The 19,490-nt window shown below is 37.0% G+C and overlaps 1 protein-coding gene across 3 annotated transcripts in view; it reads right to left on the bottom strand.

Annotated features, from left to right (window-relative positions):
- The window catches only part of PMS1 (PMS1 homolog 1, mismatch repair system component), a 66,320-nt gene that overhangs the window by 38,374 nt on the left and 8,456 nt on the right, over nucleotides 1-19,490 (bottom strand). For all 3 annotated transcript variants that reach the window (XM_081095401.1, XM_081095400.1, XM_081095402.1), the window contains 3 exons: nucleotides 13,979-14,164; nucleotides 11,149-11,251; nucleotides 4,390-4,553 (listed from right to left, as the gene is read on the bottom strand). In XM_081095401.1, coding sequence (XP_080951527.1) covers nucleotides 4,390-4,553; nucleotides 11,149-11,251; nucleotides 13,979-14,164 — 453 coding nt within the window. The remainder of the gene's footprint in view (nucleotides 1-4,389; nucleotides 4,554-11,148; nucleotides 11,252-13,978; nucleotides 14,165-19,490) is intronic.

The following is a 19,490-nucleotide window of genomic DNA, read 5'->3' as shown; positions in this document are numbered from 1 at the left end:
TGTAAGCTATTCCCGAGTGCAGGCCATCACATAACTGCTCCAGAGCACCTACTCAAAGCTCTGAATCTAGCAGCTGTGAAGAAGCCAAAGGAGAATGAATGATGCATTATTATCAGGGGGCCGGGGGAGCTGGGCAAAGGGGAGCAGGAATGGGGACATCTGTAACAGTGTCAACAATAAAAATAAAGTTATAAAAACAAATAAATTAAAATCGCTCAGCTTCTCAAAAAATAAATAAATAAAATATATCTAAAGAGACATCTGCCTTCATTAACTGAAAAAGAAACAAAAACAAAACCCACCCAAACTTTCAACATTGGAACTGAAGGAATAATTTCTTCAAAAGGAAGCATTAAAGCACAGCCCTCACCTGAACTTTCTCTTTAACTACTCTGCCTCCACAGCCCTGGCCGGGATGGGGAGAAGGGCGTGCCCCTGTAGCAATGATCCAATGGTGGGCAGAGGACTTTTCCTTGATTCCTCCTAGCACAGCTGACACAAAACTGGGACATTAAAACATGTTGGAGTTGCCGAAACCGGTTTGGTTCAGTGGATAGAGCGTCGGCCTGCGGACTGAGGGGTCCCGGGTTCAGTTCCGGTCAAGGGCATGTACCTGGGTTGCGGGCACATCCCCAGTGGGAGGTGTGCAGGAGGCAGCTGATCGATGTTTCTCTCTCATCGATGTTTCTAACTCTCTATCTCTCTCCCTTCCTCTCTGTAAAAAATCAATAAAATATATTAAAAAAAAACAAAAAAAAAACATGTTGGAGTAAAAGACTAAAAGATGCAAAGAAGGATACAATGGTAAAGATGCAAAAAAACATCTTTGAATGTAAGGGACAGATTATAAATGACCACTTACTTATCTTTAATTCATAATCCAATAAACTAGCCCCTTTCTCATTCTTGGTCACCCCCACCCCCAAATCTTTGACCGCCACCCCAGAAGAGTAGCCTCCTAGGAAACCCAAAAGCTTTGTCCAGTGGGAGCCACCAACTCTCCATGGCCAGTTTCCTGGGTTTCTGTTCCTGACTAAGGCCCTGCCTCCTCCCAGATTGACGGACACTAGAGAGTCAACTCTTCAAAGCTAACACCATTCTTCCAAACCTCAAAAATACTTAAACTGATCCAAATAAACTTTAGCATTCATCACATGGAGGTGGGGGATGTGGGAAGTCATTCCTTCAATTACTTCTCCTTTGTACCAGTTAAAACCTTTTTATATCAACGATATCCAATTTAGCTTTTGCAATATCAGTGGGCTTCTAATTATGAAGACAAAAACTGAATTCCAAACAATTTTAAAAACTACAAACAATATTTTGGGCAAAAGAAATATCCACAGAAAAACAACAAGCATAAAGTATGAAAGTATTTCTTATCTGAACTCATACATTTAGCATTATGTTCTGAACTAGTGATATATAGACTTACTCAGATACATATGAAACAGCTAAGAATAGTAAATTGGTTTCAGGTATTATCACAGGGAGAAAAACTTCTAATTATGGAAAATTACTTTATAAATGAAAATATATGCTGCAGGACTTCACAGGAACTCAGTTATTACAATTAAAGCTGAAAATTGTAGTGCTCGTCCTAAGGAATGGCTCTAGCATTTCTCAAAGTAATAAACTCACTGAGTCCACTTGTAAATTATTTGAATAAACTCACTGAATCCACTTGTGAATTATTTCCCTTTAGCTGTCTTATTATTCAATACGCTTTCAAGGAACATGATGATGAAAGAAGAAAAACACTTCTTTCTAACATAACCATACTGGCAAGAACATTGACATTATCAGTATTCAAAGAATGTCTTGGCAGGTTAAACCTTCATAAAAAGAAGAAACACTATCTAATCCAAGATGTCAAAATAGCAATAGTACTTCTCATATTATGTGTAATGTGATTGTTTGCTTCTACAGCAAAAATTTTTTTCAAAAAAGGAAAAGATGCCGACATGGTAATGTTTAAATTTTAAGCAAAGGCACAAACATTCTTCAGAAAAGCACATAAAATAGGGTAAGAGTAAGCATGTTTAAAAGAAAAAGACTACGATCAGAACTGCACTCAATGTTCAAAAAGATTTAAGAAAATGTGGCAATGCTGTTTTTGGAAGTTTAACAATATAGTTTAAAATTCGAGGCACAACAGCACTATTAAGAAACAAAAAGTAGAAAAACAATTTGTACTAAGAGAAAAAGGCTTGAAGAGAGACTGCTTGCTGTGGCTTAGTCCGTGGTTCCCTTGTGTAATAGAGCTAATGCCTAGGTCACGGGAAGACTTTTGGTAGTCGGACATCCCGGCACGACACGCTCAGCACACTCTCCAGGGCCTGACATCACTGAAGGCCATCGAGGGGCTCGTGTTCGCTCAATGTCAGTTCAGACACGTTGCCCTCCAACACCAATAAGATGCAGTATATTATAAAGTTCTACTTTTCATTCTTAAAATACCTATACAGATGATCTTATAGGGGCTGAGAAAATATAAACTTATCCAAAGTTTACATATATAAATACTCATTTTATATATAAAATGACTTTAAATACTCATTTCCATTACATGAGGCAATAATCTTTTTATTCTTTGATTGTTTTCTCTTACTTAACTTTCTTCTTTAGTTGTACTCACTTCTATATATAGTTCCTATCTTAATATTTTACCTTTTCCATCACTTTTCTCTTCCTGATCACTATTTCTTCTGTCTCTGATCTTTTCTTAATTGGTTACATTCAACTTTTAATTAGTAAACATCCTTTGGATCAAGAGGTCCTCGTGTTATTTGTATTAGCAGGACGAACCTCCACCCATTGACACCCTGAGGAATCACAGCATGGCAGAGCTGGAAGAGATCTCACAGTATCATTTGGTTGAGCTCTATGCCAACAGCAACAGGTGGCTGACTATTCTTAATGTTTTTCTTTCTTTTTTATTTTTTTAATGACCAAAGACTTTTATCATAAATATTCTACCATAGCTTGGTTTAATACAAAACCTTAACAAGTGAAAACATGTGGAGTAGAAAGAAAACTGGGTGAAAACAGTTCTGACCTAAGCACTATTACTTACTAGAAAATAAAATTTTTCCTTTGATCGCTTTGGGGAAAAAAAATCCTTTCATCACTCTGAACTTCAAGTTCCCTGTGCAAATAGAAATAACGCAGTCTGACTCAAAAAGTTTTGTAAGTGCTCTGAAACCTGGAAAAGAACTATATAAATATTAGAGGCCCGATGCACGAAATTTGTGCAAGAATAGGCCTTTGCAGCTGCTGCGGCTGCCTAGATCCCTCACAGCCCCGGTGGCTGCCAGGATCCCTCCCTCACAGCCCCGGTGGCTGCCTGGATCCCTCCCTCACAGCCCCGGTGGCTGCCTGGATCCCTCCCTCACAGCCCCGGTGGCTGCCTGGATCCCTCCCTGGCTGCCTGGATCCCTCCCTGGCTACCTATATCCCTCGCAGCGGAGCAGCTTCCTCAGTCCTGAGGCTGCAGCCCCTGCTTTGTCTGGAAGGTCATCCGGAAGGACGTCCGATCTAATTGGCATATTACGCTTTTATTATTATAGATAAAGTACTATCACAATGGGAAGCAACAGATGGTAAAGACCTGCACTCTGTAGGCATGTTCGTTTCAAATCCCATCACAGTTTAGCAGCCATGCAACACGGAGTGAAGTACTTGACCTTCCTGAGTTCATCTCAGAGGACAATTGCAAAACTGGTATGTCTACCTCATGTGATTGTTTATGGGAGTTTAATGTACCTACACAGGTCCTGGCATTATGTGGGTTCTCAATAAATGTTAATTCCTTACTTCGCACCAGGATTCCACACTTCCGCTGTGTGGTTCTACTCTCCTTCCATGAACTATTTCAAGGTACATATGTGAAACTTTATGAAAAACAAAATAATCAGAAATTATGTAAGCCTTTCTTTCCCCTAAGATTCATACAGCAACAAGAGTTCCTCATCAGCCCGGCTCTGAAAAACAGGAGAAAATAAGGTAGAGTTTCCTGTAAAAATAAACTCTTCCAAAGAAGGAAGGGATTAGAATAGATAGTGGAAAATGTCACTAAATTGTGAACTCCTTAAAGGAAAAGAACAAGTCTTTATTTATCTTCATATTTAGGAAGCACAGAAACACTGCTTGCGTGGAAGAGTCTGTAGGTGGGAATCTCTGATCTTAGAAATTAATAAATGAAAGGTTCCATCAGATTTTATATAGATATTAAGTAACAAAATAAAGATTCTTTATTTACTGAGATCAAACTAAACAAATGAGGACAATTTTAAGAAGACTCTTTATATGTTTGATTTAGATAAAATACATTGTTCCTTTAATATATCATATACCAAAAAGATCTTACAGAAATACAATAATGCATACCTTGTTATGTATAAAAAGAATCCTTAAGTCAGGTTTAAGTATTCCATAGCTTATGAGGAGATCTAGGACCTTTTTTATTTCATCTTTACATTTTTTAGTAGTTGAGTAAAATTGCTTTCTTACAGGTAGGTTCTTAAACAATCTTAAAGCAGTTACAGTTGTACCTGTTGGCAGATAAATGAAGAGCATATTTAGATGTGGAAGGAACTTCAGATCTTTAAATCCATATACAATCAGTAATTAACCCCTTCTATCACTGAAAGCCAGTCCTCCTCCAACTTTGGCCCAAAGAAGATCAACTTTGCTATTCTGATTCTATGTTGCAATCTTCTCTTGTAACAGGACTGACCTGCTAGGTGTGCTCTCTTCTATGTGGTAAAAGCAAAAATAATCTTATTTCTACCACTGCAAAGAAACATGGGCTTACCGGAATGTAGTATCTTAAGAATTCTGCTGGTATTCAAAACACCTCGGGATGATGCTTATTCTACACTTAAAGTATAATATATAGGTAGCTACGCAGCATATATGATAACCTTAATTATTCCACTAAAAATTCTTATCTGAAATATCTAATTGCCTGGTTTGATTTACCCTCATCTTCTGAACAACAAATATTCAAAACAAGATATTTTTTAAATTATGCATTTATTTAACTAAAAGTTGAATACAGGTATAAACATTTATACTGCTTAAATATTGGGTTATTAATTAGCTCTTGTTTTAAAAAAAAATGAAATTAGGACCATTTTCCCTCCAAATTCTTCAGCATAACAGTTGTTTTAAAAGTTCTTATCTGCTAATTCAAATATCTGGGTCATTTGTGGGTTTGCTTATATCAACTATTTTTTCTCTTGATTACGGATTCCATTTTCCTATCTTTTTGTCTCTCAATATTTTTATTTTCCCCAGACACTGTGCATAAAAGGACAATAGGTAATGAAGGTGGTAATACTTTCTTTCCCCCAGAGAAGGCACTTCATTTCCTCTGTCAAGCAGCTAAAGAGCGGATCTCTTCAATACAATCAGGAGTTTATCTGTGTTGGAGCCGAGTTGCCCATTCATTTAGTTCCAGTTCACTTCCAGTTTCTAATGTCTTGAGGATGGAAATATGTCTCTTCCTCTAGCAAGGCTAAGACACCTAAGCGCAGCAAGACTTAAGATTTTTCTTTCTCTCTCTAGCTTAGTCCCAACTTTCTTAATCACTTGTTACTCAGTAAAAGTCCTGATGAAATTTAGGCATGAGGTGAACAAGCTCCATATTAGAGGATCCCATCTTCCAATCTGTCATGTAAACTCACATATGGCTATTAAACGTTCAACTGGTTTCTCGGAGGACCAAAGTAGGTCTGCTCTTTTGTCTTGCTAGGCCTCCAGTCTCAGTTAATGTTCCCAGGGATACCAGTGGCCACTAGCTTCTTCTTGTCTAGGAAAGGGTCATCTTTCTCTTGAACTTAATTCATTTAAACTTCTTTGTGACATAGTTCTTCAATGGTTTTTAAATAATACAAATTTTAAAAATTATGTGCTTTTCTCTTCTTTGCTACATAGAAAGCAATGGTCTCTTGAAATCTTCTATATCCATCTTGCTGAAAAGTTATACTGCCATCCCTTCTGACCTACCATTTTCAAATTCAAATGTTCTTTTCTGAAAATTCTGTTACCTTTACTCTTGGCAGCTGGTGGCTACTTTGTATTGTCATTATTTATTTACTCATCTGTGTTCTCCACTCATGAGTTCCTGTGACAAATATAAGGGCATATACTGTAGCTGTGAATAGATGGTGTGAAGGAAGAAGGCAGGGAGAAATCAGTAGGACAAAATATGTTTATGAAAGGAAAAAATATGCTGATTTTTAAAATATGTTACATATCAGAGACCACAATATACCTAATACATATGTTAATTGATAAATAATTGCTTTAGCAGCTAAAAATATTCTCTCAGAGTAAATTGAAAATTACCAATAAGCCAAGAATGATGTGTTGGAATAAAACTTAATGACGGAAAACTTTGCTGATTCCAAATGAAATATATAGTCTTAAAAAAAAAGTACCAAGTAATATTGGCCAAGAGGGAGGAGGCCCTAGTATACTATCATATTTTACAAGAGAACTGTTCAGCTCTCTAACTTTAGCACATTCTACAAACACCAGGATGAAACTGCAGCCTGTGATATGCTCCCTGTTATATTTTTACATGATGCCTATGTTATGCCACTTATATAGGCAGTGATTTATGTTCCTAATGTAAAGAGGTATGATTGTTGCATATGTCAATTTCCTTAAACTACTTAATAAAATTCCATTCTCAAAATTAAAAAAATCTTTGTATATATGTACAATCACACACAGCAGGGATTTACAAAAAACATGATGCTCTACTCTAATAACAGGGTAGGGAAAGGAAATATCCTGATCAGAATACTTTAAATACACTATTTTTGACATGTGAGAAATTCCTAAGGCAGAAGAAGTATTAAAAGGTGTTAAAAGAATTTTTCTAGGAAGGCAAATAAATTTAGAAGCTTAATACTGATTATCTAGAGTAAAGAGAATAGAAGTGATGACAAAAAAGATATGACTAAAACAAATAATTTAGTCAGAGTACTTAGTAAAAAGAATTTAAAAGCTGAAGATTTAATTTTATATTTCTTATTAATTTTTTAAATGTCTTCTAAGGGTAATTATAAATGGCATACTGTTAAACACATAAATAATTTTAAATGGCTAAATTAATCCATAAAACAAATAACTACACCAGAACTGGAATCTCCAGTAAACTATTTTTAAACATTTTAAAATATGTTTCTTAAAGGGGTAACAAATTTCCCAATGCTTAAAAAAGATTCAATTGTAATTTGTTCCTGCATCTACAGTTAGGCTATCTGCAGGTGCCATCCTATTAGATGATATGAGGAGTAACTGCTAAGTACGGCTGTTACACCACAGCAGAAATTAATCTATGAGAACCCTAAATGCACAGGTATTACTTAAGATGGCTGAACTGTAGTTTTATCTTACACAGAAAATATTTAAATGGAAGCTGAATGACAGCTGGTGAAATGTGAGTCCGTGATTCAATCACTCAAAAACTATCAGCACTAAGGCAATATAAATGTAAAATGCTTTTGAAAGTGTTTGTGGATTTCAATAAGCTTGATTTTTGTGCTGTTTTCCTAGCCAATAAACTGTACTTTGGAGAAAAAAGTGATCTATGAAAGGCAATTACTACTAGTTTAGCAACTACTGACTTTCCAAGTATGTTGTTTCTTAAGGTGAAAGAAATATTGTAAAAGAACACCAGGTTCATTAATTGCCTGTAAAAATTCCTTCATATGCATACCTGATCTCACTAAAAGTAGAAGATGTAGGTCAACAAGAAAAGAAAAATCAATCAGAAAACAGGCAAAGATCCGAAGGTTTCCATATTTAAGAATTGTTACTTCATAGTTCTCATGGAGATGAATACAGGAAAGCATGAGAAATGTGGGTGATGCAAAGTCACTGGCCATCCAGATTAGACTGGCTACTAGGTAAGATAAAAATAAATACATTTAAGTTTTATAAGGTGACTAGATTACTTTAAAGTACTCTACTGGACAGCCAGCCACTCAAATAACTCCTAATGGTTTCCTAATTTGAACTTCTAAGAACTGGGGTCAGAGCATTTCTGGAGAGGAACCATATTTTAAAAGGCCTTCTCTTTGTCCTAATCTAAATACATGAGAAAAACGTTAGTGTGTTTTCTTAAAAGTTTCTATTTACTCCATGTATATACAAAAATGTTAATTTTTAATGGGCAAATCTAACAGTAACTAATTGGAGATTTATATAAAAAAAAAGAATGAGAGAATCTGGCATCAGTGTTAAGGTACAAGAAAATAAATTTCAATGAAGAAAGACAAGACATTTGAAAAAATAAATCCAATAATTTAACATTAAAACTGGAGGGAAGAGCCCTAGCTGGTTTGGCTCAGTGGACAGAGCGTCGGCCTGGAGACTGAAGGGTCCTGGATTCGATTCTGATCAAGGGCACATGCCTGGATTGTGGGCTCTATCCCCAGAAGGGGGCGTGCAAGAGGCAGACAATCAATGATTCTCTCTCATCATTGATGTTTCTATCTCTCTCTCCCTCTTCCTCTCTGAAATAAACAAACAAACAAACAAACAAACAAAAAACCTAGAAGGAAGAAACCATAAAAAAAAAAAAGACTGATAAATTATAGGGAGGGACCACAAAATTAAAAGTGAATTTACAATACAAATTGGAGAAGAATGGTAAACAACAACAAAAACACAAGTCCCTCTACAGATCTAATAATTCTTTTGGACATGACTCTAAAGAGGTCATACCTTTAACGTTCTCTCAACTTGAACATCCTATTAGAAGTTAGCAGTATGAAAAAGATTAAAGGAAATATGTGAAACACAAGCCTAAAGAGATTATTTTCCCCTTAGAAGTAAATAGTAGAGGTACTTAGAAACACAAGATTAAAAAACAATGAAATTATGTAAGTGTATAAAACACTAAAAAAATGAAACTAGACCACCAACTTACACCATACACAAAAATAAACTCAAAATGGATAAAGGACTTAAACATAAGATGGGAAACCATAAAAATCTTAGAGAAATCCACAGGCAGCAAAATCTCAGACATATGCCGAAGCAATATCTTTACTGATACAGCTCCTAGGGCAGTGATGGCGAACCTTTTGAGCTCGGCGTGTCAGCATTTTGAAAAACCCTAACTTAACTCTGGTGCCGTGTCACATATAGAAATTTTTTGATATCTGCAACCATAGTAAAACAAAGACATATTTTTGATATTTATTTTATATATTTAAATGCCATTTAACAAAGAAAAATCAACAAAAAAATGAGTTCGCGTGTCAGAGGTGTCATAGGTTCACCATCAGTCCTAGGGCAATGGAAACTAAAGAGAAAATAAACAAATGGGACTACATCAAAATAAAATCTTCTGCACAGCAAAAGAAACCATCAACAAAACAACAAGAAAGGCCACTGCATGGGAGAACATATTTGCCAATGTTATCTCTGATAAGGGTTTAATCTCCAAAATTTATAGGGAACTGATACAATTTAACAGAAGGAAGATAAACAACCCAATCAAAAAATGGGCAACAGACCTAAATAGATACTTTTCAAAAGAGGACATTCAGAAAGCCAAGAGACACATGAAAACATGCTCAAAGTCACTAATCATCCAAGAGATGCAAATCAAAACGATAATGTGGTACCATCTCACACCTGTCAGAATGGCAATCATCAACAAATCAACAAACGACAAGTGCTGGTGAGGATGGGGAGAAAAAGGACACCTTCTGCACTGCTGGTGGGAATGCAGACAGACTGGTGCAGCCACTGTGGAGAACAGTATGGAATTTCCTCAAAAAAAACTAAAAATGGAGCTCCCATTTGACCCAGTGATCCCACTTCTAGGAATAAATATATCCCAAGAAAACCAGAAACACCAATCAGAAAGGATATATGCACCCCTATGTAGATGAATGGATTAGAAAACTGTGGTACATCTACACAATGGAATACTGCGCTGCTATAAAAAGGAAGGAACGCCTACCATTTGCAACAGCATGGCTGGACCTGGAGAGCATTATGCTAAGTGAAATAAGTCAGTTGGAGAAAGAAAAATATCACATGATCTCACTCATTTGTGGAATATAATGAACAACATAAACTGATGAACAAAAGCAGATCCAGAGACAGAAGCATCAATCAGACCGTCAAACCCCACATGGAAGGCAGGGGAGGGTGGGGGGAAGGAGGAGAGATCAACCAAAGGACTTGTATGCATGCATATAAGCATAACAAATGGACACAGACACCAGGGGGGTGAGGGCATGAGTGGGGAGGTGGGGGGTGGGGACAATGGGGGGATAAGGACACATATGTAATACCAGGGGTCCTCAAACTACGGCCTGCGGGCCACATGCAAATTCAAATATTGTATTTGTTTTTTTACTTCAAAATAAGATATGTGCAGTGTGCATAGGAATTTGTTCATAGTTTTTTTTTAAACTATAGTCCGGCCCTCCAGCGGTCTGAGGGACAGTGAACTGGCCCCCTGCTTAAAAAGTTTGAGGACCCCTGTGTAATACCTTAATCATTAGAGAAAATAAAAAACCCCAAAAAAGAAAAAAACTAAATGACCAATAGCAATAATTAATATATTTACTTGATTTAAATGATACAAAAAGGGAGGCAGTGGGTGAGGTATTAGATGAAACATGAGTAATGAGTTGATAATTGAAACAGTGAGGGGAACACTGTTCTATCCACTGTGTACATTTTTTAAGATCTCTGTAAGTAAATATATTTTAAATTATTGGTTTAATCATACCTTGAGGGTATGGTTTATTAGTTTGATTACTAAATCAATGTTTTAGGCATTTCAATAAAATATTATCCTTCATGTATAAAAGAGTCAATAGTAATCCAGCAAGAGTGAAACAGTGCTCTGACAGTTTTTACAGAGGAGTAACTCATCCATGTTGCTGTCCAAAGTCTTTCACACAGATCCTCTTGAGACCAATTCCAAGTATTTAAGAGACTGGTGGCTAACGCACAGGCTGAATGTTCACTTGGAAGTTAACTAGCTATTATCAGGACCAAACCCGAAGCAATCAATATATTTAAATTTTAGGAACAAGAATTTTTAATAACTAAACTATTAAGACAGAAAAGGCAACGCATGTTACAAAGCTACTCTCTTACCTTGACCAAGATGTGAAGGTTTTTGAGAAATTATGTGGCCACTGCCATCTAAAACATACTGGGTGCTAAAATTATCAGCAGCTGTCCTAGTTGTAATTAAAACCTGGAATAAAAAAAAAATCTAATAAAATTATGATTTTTGCAGAGGGCTCATTCTCAAGCCATATTTAAAATAATTATCATATATTCACTTAAGATTAAAAATAGTTTTACTTAATAAATTCTTATAACCACTTCTTTTATAATATTCCTTAGAGTTATACTAATAAGCAATAGGTCAGTTTATAAATTTTTACGTTTAATTATTCATTTTTTAATATTTTGCTCTACATAAAACAATCATATATAAATCGGAATACCTGACATGGCTATTTTTATTATATGTATTATGTGACTTACGCCTGTAAAATGAAATACTTCAAATGCATTAAGGAAATTTGTTTTTTAACAGACTACTCACATAAATTTGTTGGTAAATAATCCTTTTGTATAGTGATCATTTCCTGCACTTCTGTATTTCAAGTTAATGGTTCAAAAGAATAAACACAAATCAACACACATATGTATGGCCAATCTTTTCTTAAACCCAAGCTTTGAACTCACTGTTTAAATGTAATTTTATTATTTAAAAAAATTTAGCATTAAAACATGTAAGTATAAAAAAGGATTTAATTCAGTATGAAACATTTCCTAAGATGTTACAGTCATAGAAATATAAACTTAAGAAGGTCTGCACTCTCCCTCAGCTTTCTGTGTACTTATCTTGTGAGGTCAGTAGGTGAGTATAACAACAGTGAGCCATATCCCTGCCAGAAAATGCTATAGGTGGGGAGTGGGGATGCTGGCAAGTAAAGCAGGTGGATTCAGAAAAGGGTAGCCTCCTCACGTTTCTGGTGAACAATGCCAACCCAAAACTGGAAGCAATCTTTTTTGGCCATCCTTAGACTGAGTACAAAACTAGAGGCCTGGTGCACAGAATTTGTACATGGGTAGGGTCCCTAGGCCTGGCCAGCAATCAGGGCTAATCGGGGCCTTCCTTCATTCCGAGCTGCCCCCTAGTGGTCAGCACGCGTCATAGTGAGCAATCGAACTCCTGAGGGGACAATTTGCATAATAGGCTTTTATATATAGAGAGATAAATCTATATAATTAAGGAAAAAGCCACGAAGATCCAGGTCCGTTGCTGGAAGTCAACTAGGTCCAGTTGAGTCTATATCTGATGGTTCCGTCACCCTGTACTAGCCATGCACTGACTTACTGTAGGCTACAAGGTTCTGTGGCACATGTGGGTATCCTGCAAGCAATTGCAAAGTCACAACGAAAACAGTACAGCTTCTCTAGTGTCAGTACTAGTTCAGTCTACTAGATTGTCTCTGAGGGTGACATCTATAAAATCCTTATTAGGAGAATTGCTTCAAAGCTGCTACTTCTGTGATAACTCTTCTCTAATAATCTAAAACAATTATTTTACTTCTTCTAAAAATATATTCCATGGTTCAAAAGTTGTATAATTTAAAATTTTTCCTGATAACTAATCTTAATTTTCCTGCTATGTCACAACTCCACTGTGCCCAAAAGTGATTTCTTCTAGTAAAGGCTGTCAAAATAAAGAAGACAGACTGCTAGAGATTTTCTTTGTCTCTAATTACTCTGATTGTCTCTTTAAAAACAATTCTACATTTAACCAACCACTTCTCCAAAATGCCAAGGTCAACTGAATTCTATTTCTATTCTCCAAAGAGCTAGCCACCTGACCTAAAGTTGGTGTCACTGAGCAAAGGCAGCCCTGGAACTCTGAGTTCTAGTACTAACTCTGCCAGTGGCTTGCTCGATGGTCCTGAATAAATTACACTATCATCTTTAAGGGGAGGGTGATGATAAGATGAAGATGATGCTAATACTTTATAAGGTTACACGGGTTTTCGCTTCAACTACGTCAAAGTACTTCACAGATATTAGCTTGTTCATCTTCAAAACATTAATGAATAGTAAATATACTCCAACCTTGATGAATAAATTGAAGTATTAAAAGGTAAAATAGGACCTACGAGGTCATAATGTAACATTTATGTTAAAGTAAAAAAATAGAACACAATATTATTTCCAACATTAACATTTAAAAAATTAGAATGTTCAGGGTACTATGAAAAATTATTTAGATAGGAAATACTCTGCAGTTCACTACTGAAGACAGTGCAGGATAAAATGCATAAGCATGTTTCACCAATTCATGAAATACAGTGTGTTCTTCAGAGGAAGGAATTGTATTTCAAGAGTTCATTTCATCATATGACCCTGTGTCCTGGGCAAGAACCCTTTTCTTGGACCAGGCACAGGTTCAGAATGTGTTAGCAGTCCAGTAGCTAGCATTTGAACCCGCAGTAACTCCACCGCAGAAGCATCTCGAATATTACAAATTATTACTGGTGCCTTTTCCTGGAGATACTGAGGAACTGTGGCAGTGAATCAATCTAGTGATGTTAATAAAAAAAATTTAAAAAATTTATTCAAATAATTTTAAAAGAAGTTTATTATAAAAGGAAAAGTTTTAGAAGTTCTTAGAGGACTTTAGCGGTTTATTACTTACCAGTTATTAAAAACTAATTCTGGTTCAGTTACTGAGTTTCAAGAAATTATAGTACTATTACAAAGCTAAAGTTACAAAAAAGCATTTACAGTTTAGATAAGCACAATTTTTCTCAATGTTTTAGATAAAATGTAAATTAAAAACTTAGAATATATCCTGGTAATTCATGCAAAGAAATCCTCACTTGACAAAAATTCATTTAAGGTAATTATGTCATAAATTGTGTTTCTATTTTTTACTAACTTTTGGAAGAATGCCACACAGGAACATGGATCTGAAAACTAAAGCAAATGGTCCTCGTGATTCAGCTGAAACGCGGGCTCTGCCTGGATGGCCGACATGTCTTTCTCCTACTGTGCGCGTGGCAGCGTGCAGAGCCGGACGCTGACAGACGCACGCTGACGTCAGAACCCTCTCCCAGAGACTGCACTGTGGGAGGAAAGCAACAGGCGGATCTGGCCTCTGACTTTTTCATTTTCAACAGGGTTCTATCACCTGTGAGGAGGTTGTTTTTAGGAAGCAGAATCTTCAAAAATTCCTGTGCCTGTTCTAACTACAGCTCTCCCCCCGCGCTCGAAAGGACACAGAAGGCGCCTACTCCACGGAGCCGGAGGCAGGAATCCTCAGATGACAGCAGGGGCCTCCTCGGGCCGTTTACAGCTGAGTGGGCCGCTAAAAGGGAGTCTCAACCTCCATCTTCAACACAGAACAACTTAGCTCCATTCCGTCCCCGTAAGCCATGGAGGGTTAATGTAACCTAAAACTGTACCAAGTCTACAGATCCCGTATTAGCTCATCACAAAATTATGTTTGGTGAACTTGATAGATCAGAATAATACCCAGCACGCTGTAACTTCTTTAAGAAATGTTGGCTGAATAAATCAATAAACAGGAGTATTATGCAGAGCATGGCTGGCAATTCTAATTCTTCTGAAGGAAAACCAAAAGGAAAAAACATGAATTTATGCAACAAAATAAAGGCCTTTGGTGAAAATTAGAAGGAATTTTCCTAGGAATGGCTATAAAATTTTAGAAAGGATTTTCCCAAAATATTGAGGAGTTTACATAAACTTTGGAAGTTGATGTGAAGTACTGCTTGCCAACAAGGGAATGAGGAAGACTGGTGATCTCATCACCTATGTGATACAGCTGCTACCACGTTCCACATTCAAGACCAGAGAAAACGAACTTCCACTGCATGGCACGTGACAATATTCAGGACACTTTAATATGCATTATCTCCTTTGACCCTCAAATTATCATCATCACTTTATAGACTAAAAAAATAAAAAGGCACTCAGAAAAGTTAACCTGTTTTATGCCTTTGGCCAACCACGTCTCTTATTCAAACACTTGGGAATGAGAATTAGGTTTCTGATTCCTAGTTCAGAGTTTGTTCTGATTTTAAGAAAACAAATCTGTTCTGTAGTCTTCCCAAAACTGAGATATAATTTAGCCTCCATTTAAAATCCAGTTTAAAAAAAAAAACTTATATGAGTTTCTTAAACATTTCTTTGGAGGGGAAAAAGATCATTTTTAATATAATGCCTGTAAAATATCTACTTATACAGAAATATAGTATTTTTTATATTTTATTATGTTACAGGAACAATATATACAGTCTTCATAAAAATTGTATGAACAGGTCAAAATAGGATTTTCACTCTCTAGCTCATTCCATTCGGTGTGCTTAGTAATTAGGACCAGGAATTTAACATTGAGAAATGACAAATATACCAAAATTACTACTCTACAAACAATAATGTATTTCAAGAGAAGTTATGCTTGATGATTTCATTTAAAGAAAATCATTATCAGTCAATTTGTGCCAGTCATTGATACATTAATGGTTATGGAATCAGTAATCCATTTGAAAATACCAATAGGATACTCTGTAGATATAAAGACAATGTTTTACTCCTTCGGACTGTTTAATTCTAAGATTGAAAGTCATTTTATTATTGACAAAGTAAAAAACTGCCCATTCTTTTAACGTGCATAAAGAATATAGGATTAGATGTATTTTAAATTTCTCCAGCCAATTTTGCTGAAAGTATACTTTTTTCTTTCTATAACTAAAATTAACATTATTACTTTAATTTTTTTATTCTTACCTGAGGATATGTTTATTGATTTTAGAGAGAGAGGAGAAGGTTGAGGGGAGGGAGAAAGGGGGGAGGGGGAGAGAGAGAGAAACATTGATGTAAAGGGAGAAACATCAATCGGTTGCCTCCCGTACATGCTCCAACCAGGAATAAAACTCACAACCTAGGTATGATTTCCTGACGGGGAATGGAACTAACAATCTTTTTGGTGTACAGGACAATGCTCCAACCAACTGAGCCACCTGGCCAGGGCTAAAATTAACATCTTTAAAATAACCTAACAAAAAATAATTTCAATAACTGGAGTTTTGGGAAATAGCTGTTTAATATTGTGCAAAACATTATCCTAATTACATACAAGATGGGGCAAAAGAAAGTTTATAGTTGTTCATATGGAAAACAGCAGTAATTAATAAATAATAATACAAGAATAAACTCTTTCACATACAACTGTAAACCTACTTTTGCCCCACCCTGTATTATTAATCTAATGAGCCTGAGATCATTTACAGCTGTATGACTTTAAAATTATCTGCATTAGTTAGTTTGGCAGATAAAATAACAAAATCTAAATTTCTGCAATAATATAATAATATAATAACTGCAATCTCTATCCAAAATTTTTCAAAATAAATTGGAACCTTAAAATAAATAAGCAACTTCTATAAATGAAACTTCAATTCTGAGTGAAGAATAGTCATTAAATTTAAGAAGTGATTTCCCCCCCAAAAGGCAATCATTAAGTCTTCCTGAATAACTTCATTTATTTTTTAATGCAATTGACCTTAACAAGCATCTATTGCTTTTTGTACTTCTGAAACACTATTCAGAACCTTCCCATGTAAGTTTCAACTTGACTTCTCCTTGACAACCTATCTTTTGAGCTTACACTGCAGGCCTGGATATTTTTTTTTTTTTTTTTACTATTTAAATACTAGATATTTACTATTTTTTTTTTACTATTTACTATTTACTGGATATTTACTATTTAAATACTAGAGGCCCGAAATTCGTGTGTGTGTGTGGTGGGGGCTCAGCCTGGCCTGCACCCTCTTGCAATCTGGGACCGCTGGCTCCTAACCACTGGCCTGCCTGCCTGCCTGCCTGATCGCCCCTAACCACTCTGCCTACCTGCCTGATCACCCCTAACTGCTCGCCTGCCTGCCTGCCTGATTGATTGCCCCTAACTGTTCTGCCTGCCTGCCTGATTGCCCCTAACTGCTCACCTGCCTGCCTGATCTCTCCTAACCACTCTGCCTGCCTGCCTGATTGCCCCTAACTGTTCTGCCTGCCTGCCTGATTGCCCCTAACTGCTCGCCTGCCTGCCTGATCTCTCCTAACCACTCTGCCTGCCTGCGTGATCGCCCCTAACTGTTCTGCCTGCCTGCCTGCCTGATTGCCCCTAACCGCCTCTGCCTGAGCCCTGCGACCGTGGCTTTGTCCAGAAGGACGTCTCGTCTATCTGATCGAATTAGCATATTACCCTTTTATTAGTATAGATGAGATACTTTTACACTTATAAATGGCTTTTTAACCACCTTAATAAGAAGGCAGCATAACCTACTGTGGAATACTCAGCACTGGGAAGCATGACATTGGAACTAAATTATTGGTTTCATCATTAACACATTATGTATCCCTAAAGAGGCTATAATTTTCATGTTCCATTTAGTTCTCTATGCACAGTTCCTCTGAAGTAAACTTCGCACAGCACACTGCATTCAGACAATGAAATCAGCTGACTGGTTATTAGACTGTGTTTTGAAGTTGGGGTGAGAACTGGCACTTGGTCTTCACAAGACCTGTTTCCTTGTCAGTATTAGGAGATGGAGCCATGAACCCTCACTGTGGGGTGGCTGACACAGGACGCAGATGCAGACGGAGACTAGTGAGAAGGACACTTATCAGGAGTGCTCCCAGGATGACCTTCTGTGGGGGCAGGGCAGAAAGAGAAGTGGGCTGCGCACAGGCACAGGCCTTGGGGGCCCACGGGCCACTCTGGAGCAGACAGCATGGCTGGTGGAGCTGTGAGTTGAAATAGGGCCTTGACAACCCCTTGTCAACCAATCACTGATGCAGGTGCCCTGCATGGTTTAGGTACCTCTCTTCAGCTGAGGCAAGGGCAGCCTCAGAGGGAGACTGCTGTGAGCACGCAGTCAGCAATGCTCTTGGGAGCTGGGAGAATCAGTGCTCAGCCTGACGGGGGGGATCTGGCAGTGACTAGGGTCTATTACTACTACCACCAAAGTTCTGTATTTCCTTTGGCTTTCAGGCACAACAACAACAAAAAAACCTGTGGCAAAAATAATACATATTGTAAGATTCCATTTAGATCAAGTTCACAAATAGGTAGAAGAACTATGTTGATATAGGTCAGAATAGCGATTGCTTTGAGGAGTACAGCCTGGGAGGGGCATTAAAGAACATTCAGGAGTGCTGACAATGGTCTAGATCTGCAGTTCACATACGTAAAAATTCATTGTGATGTGTGTGCATGTGTGCAAGTTTATAACTGTCTATTATTACGATACTTTGACAATTCTTTTACTCCTTTTGTAATTCTGATGAGCAAATTTATTTAAGTATTTATGTTCAAGGCATTCAAATGCCTCAAAAACTGAAACAAAAGACAAAATGATAAACAGATATCAAGTAGGTTCAAGTAATCAAATAAAGAAAAAAAACAGAGAGTGCTACTGGATAAGAGCTTGCAAAACAGCCATCTAAAATCAGAACTGCAGTGTCCATGTGGATAAATCATATGGCCTATGTGTAAGTATAGTGCTGCCACCTAGCAGACAAAGCTAATAGTGACTGATTTCCGTTCTCAAAGGTTATATACATCTCAAAAAATAATGAAACACTAAATTATATACTTTTCAACAATACTCTGCCAAAATAAAGCTTAAAGACTACCTGCCAAATTTGGACAACAGCTAAAAAAATCAAATACTTATGTTATCACTTTATTATCATAAAGTAAAATTATATGACTTCTAAAATAGCCACTGAGAACTTAACCAATAGTAGTAGTACCGGGAGCTTCAGAAGTTCTCTGGTACAAATCCCACCCCACTTTATAAGGTTTTCTGCAAGATCCTCGGGCTCTAGGTTCCCATATACAGTCTCTGGGGAAAATGATGGGCATTGCCCAATTGTAAGTTACTCTTCTCTACTCTTTGGAGTCTCAGTGAACTTAAAGTAAGTGCTGAGAAAAATCACAGAAGCATGGGCTGTGCTAGTTTGGGAAAGAAGTTTTAAGCAGCATGCACTTGAGGAATCACAAGGTCTTCCCTCTGTTAGTGATGTTTGAACACCTGGCTTTTGAGCAAGGGCTCATAGTCCTCTATGCTGAGGAGCAATGCCAGCCACTCCAAACTCCACCTCAGTGCTTCCCAACCTCGTTTTGGCCACGCCCCTCCTAAGCATCTCTAAAATGGTGATGCCTCCCCCCCCACCCGTGACATATAATTCTTATTATTCAAAAAGTGAACTGTTCATGTGGAGGAAGCCTAAAAGGCCATTAACTTGGTCTAAACAAGCTTTCAAAGAACATGAAAGAGAAAAATAAAAGAATGAAAGGACAGTTGAAGTACTGAGAAAGAAATCACTAAGAAATTGTTAAAAAAAATAATAATATGAAGTGATAT

This window comes from Myotis nattereri, assembly GCF_964212035.1.
Source record: "Myotis nattereri genome assembly, chromosome: 7".
Classification (NCBI taxonomy): Eukaryota; Metazoa; Chordata; class Mammalia; order Chiroptera; family Vespertilionidae; genus Myotis; species Myotis nattereri.
This window is presented reverse-complemented; position numbering and strand designations above follow the sequence as displayed.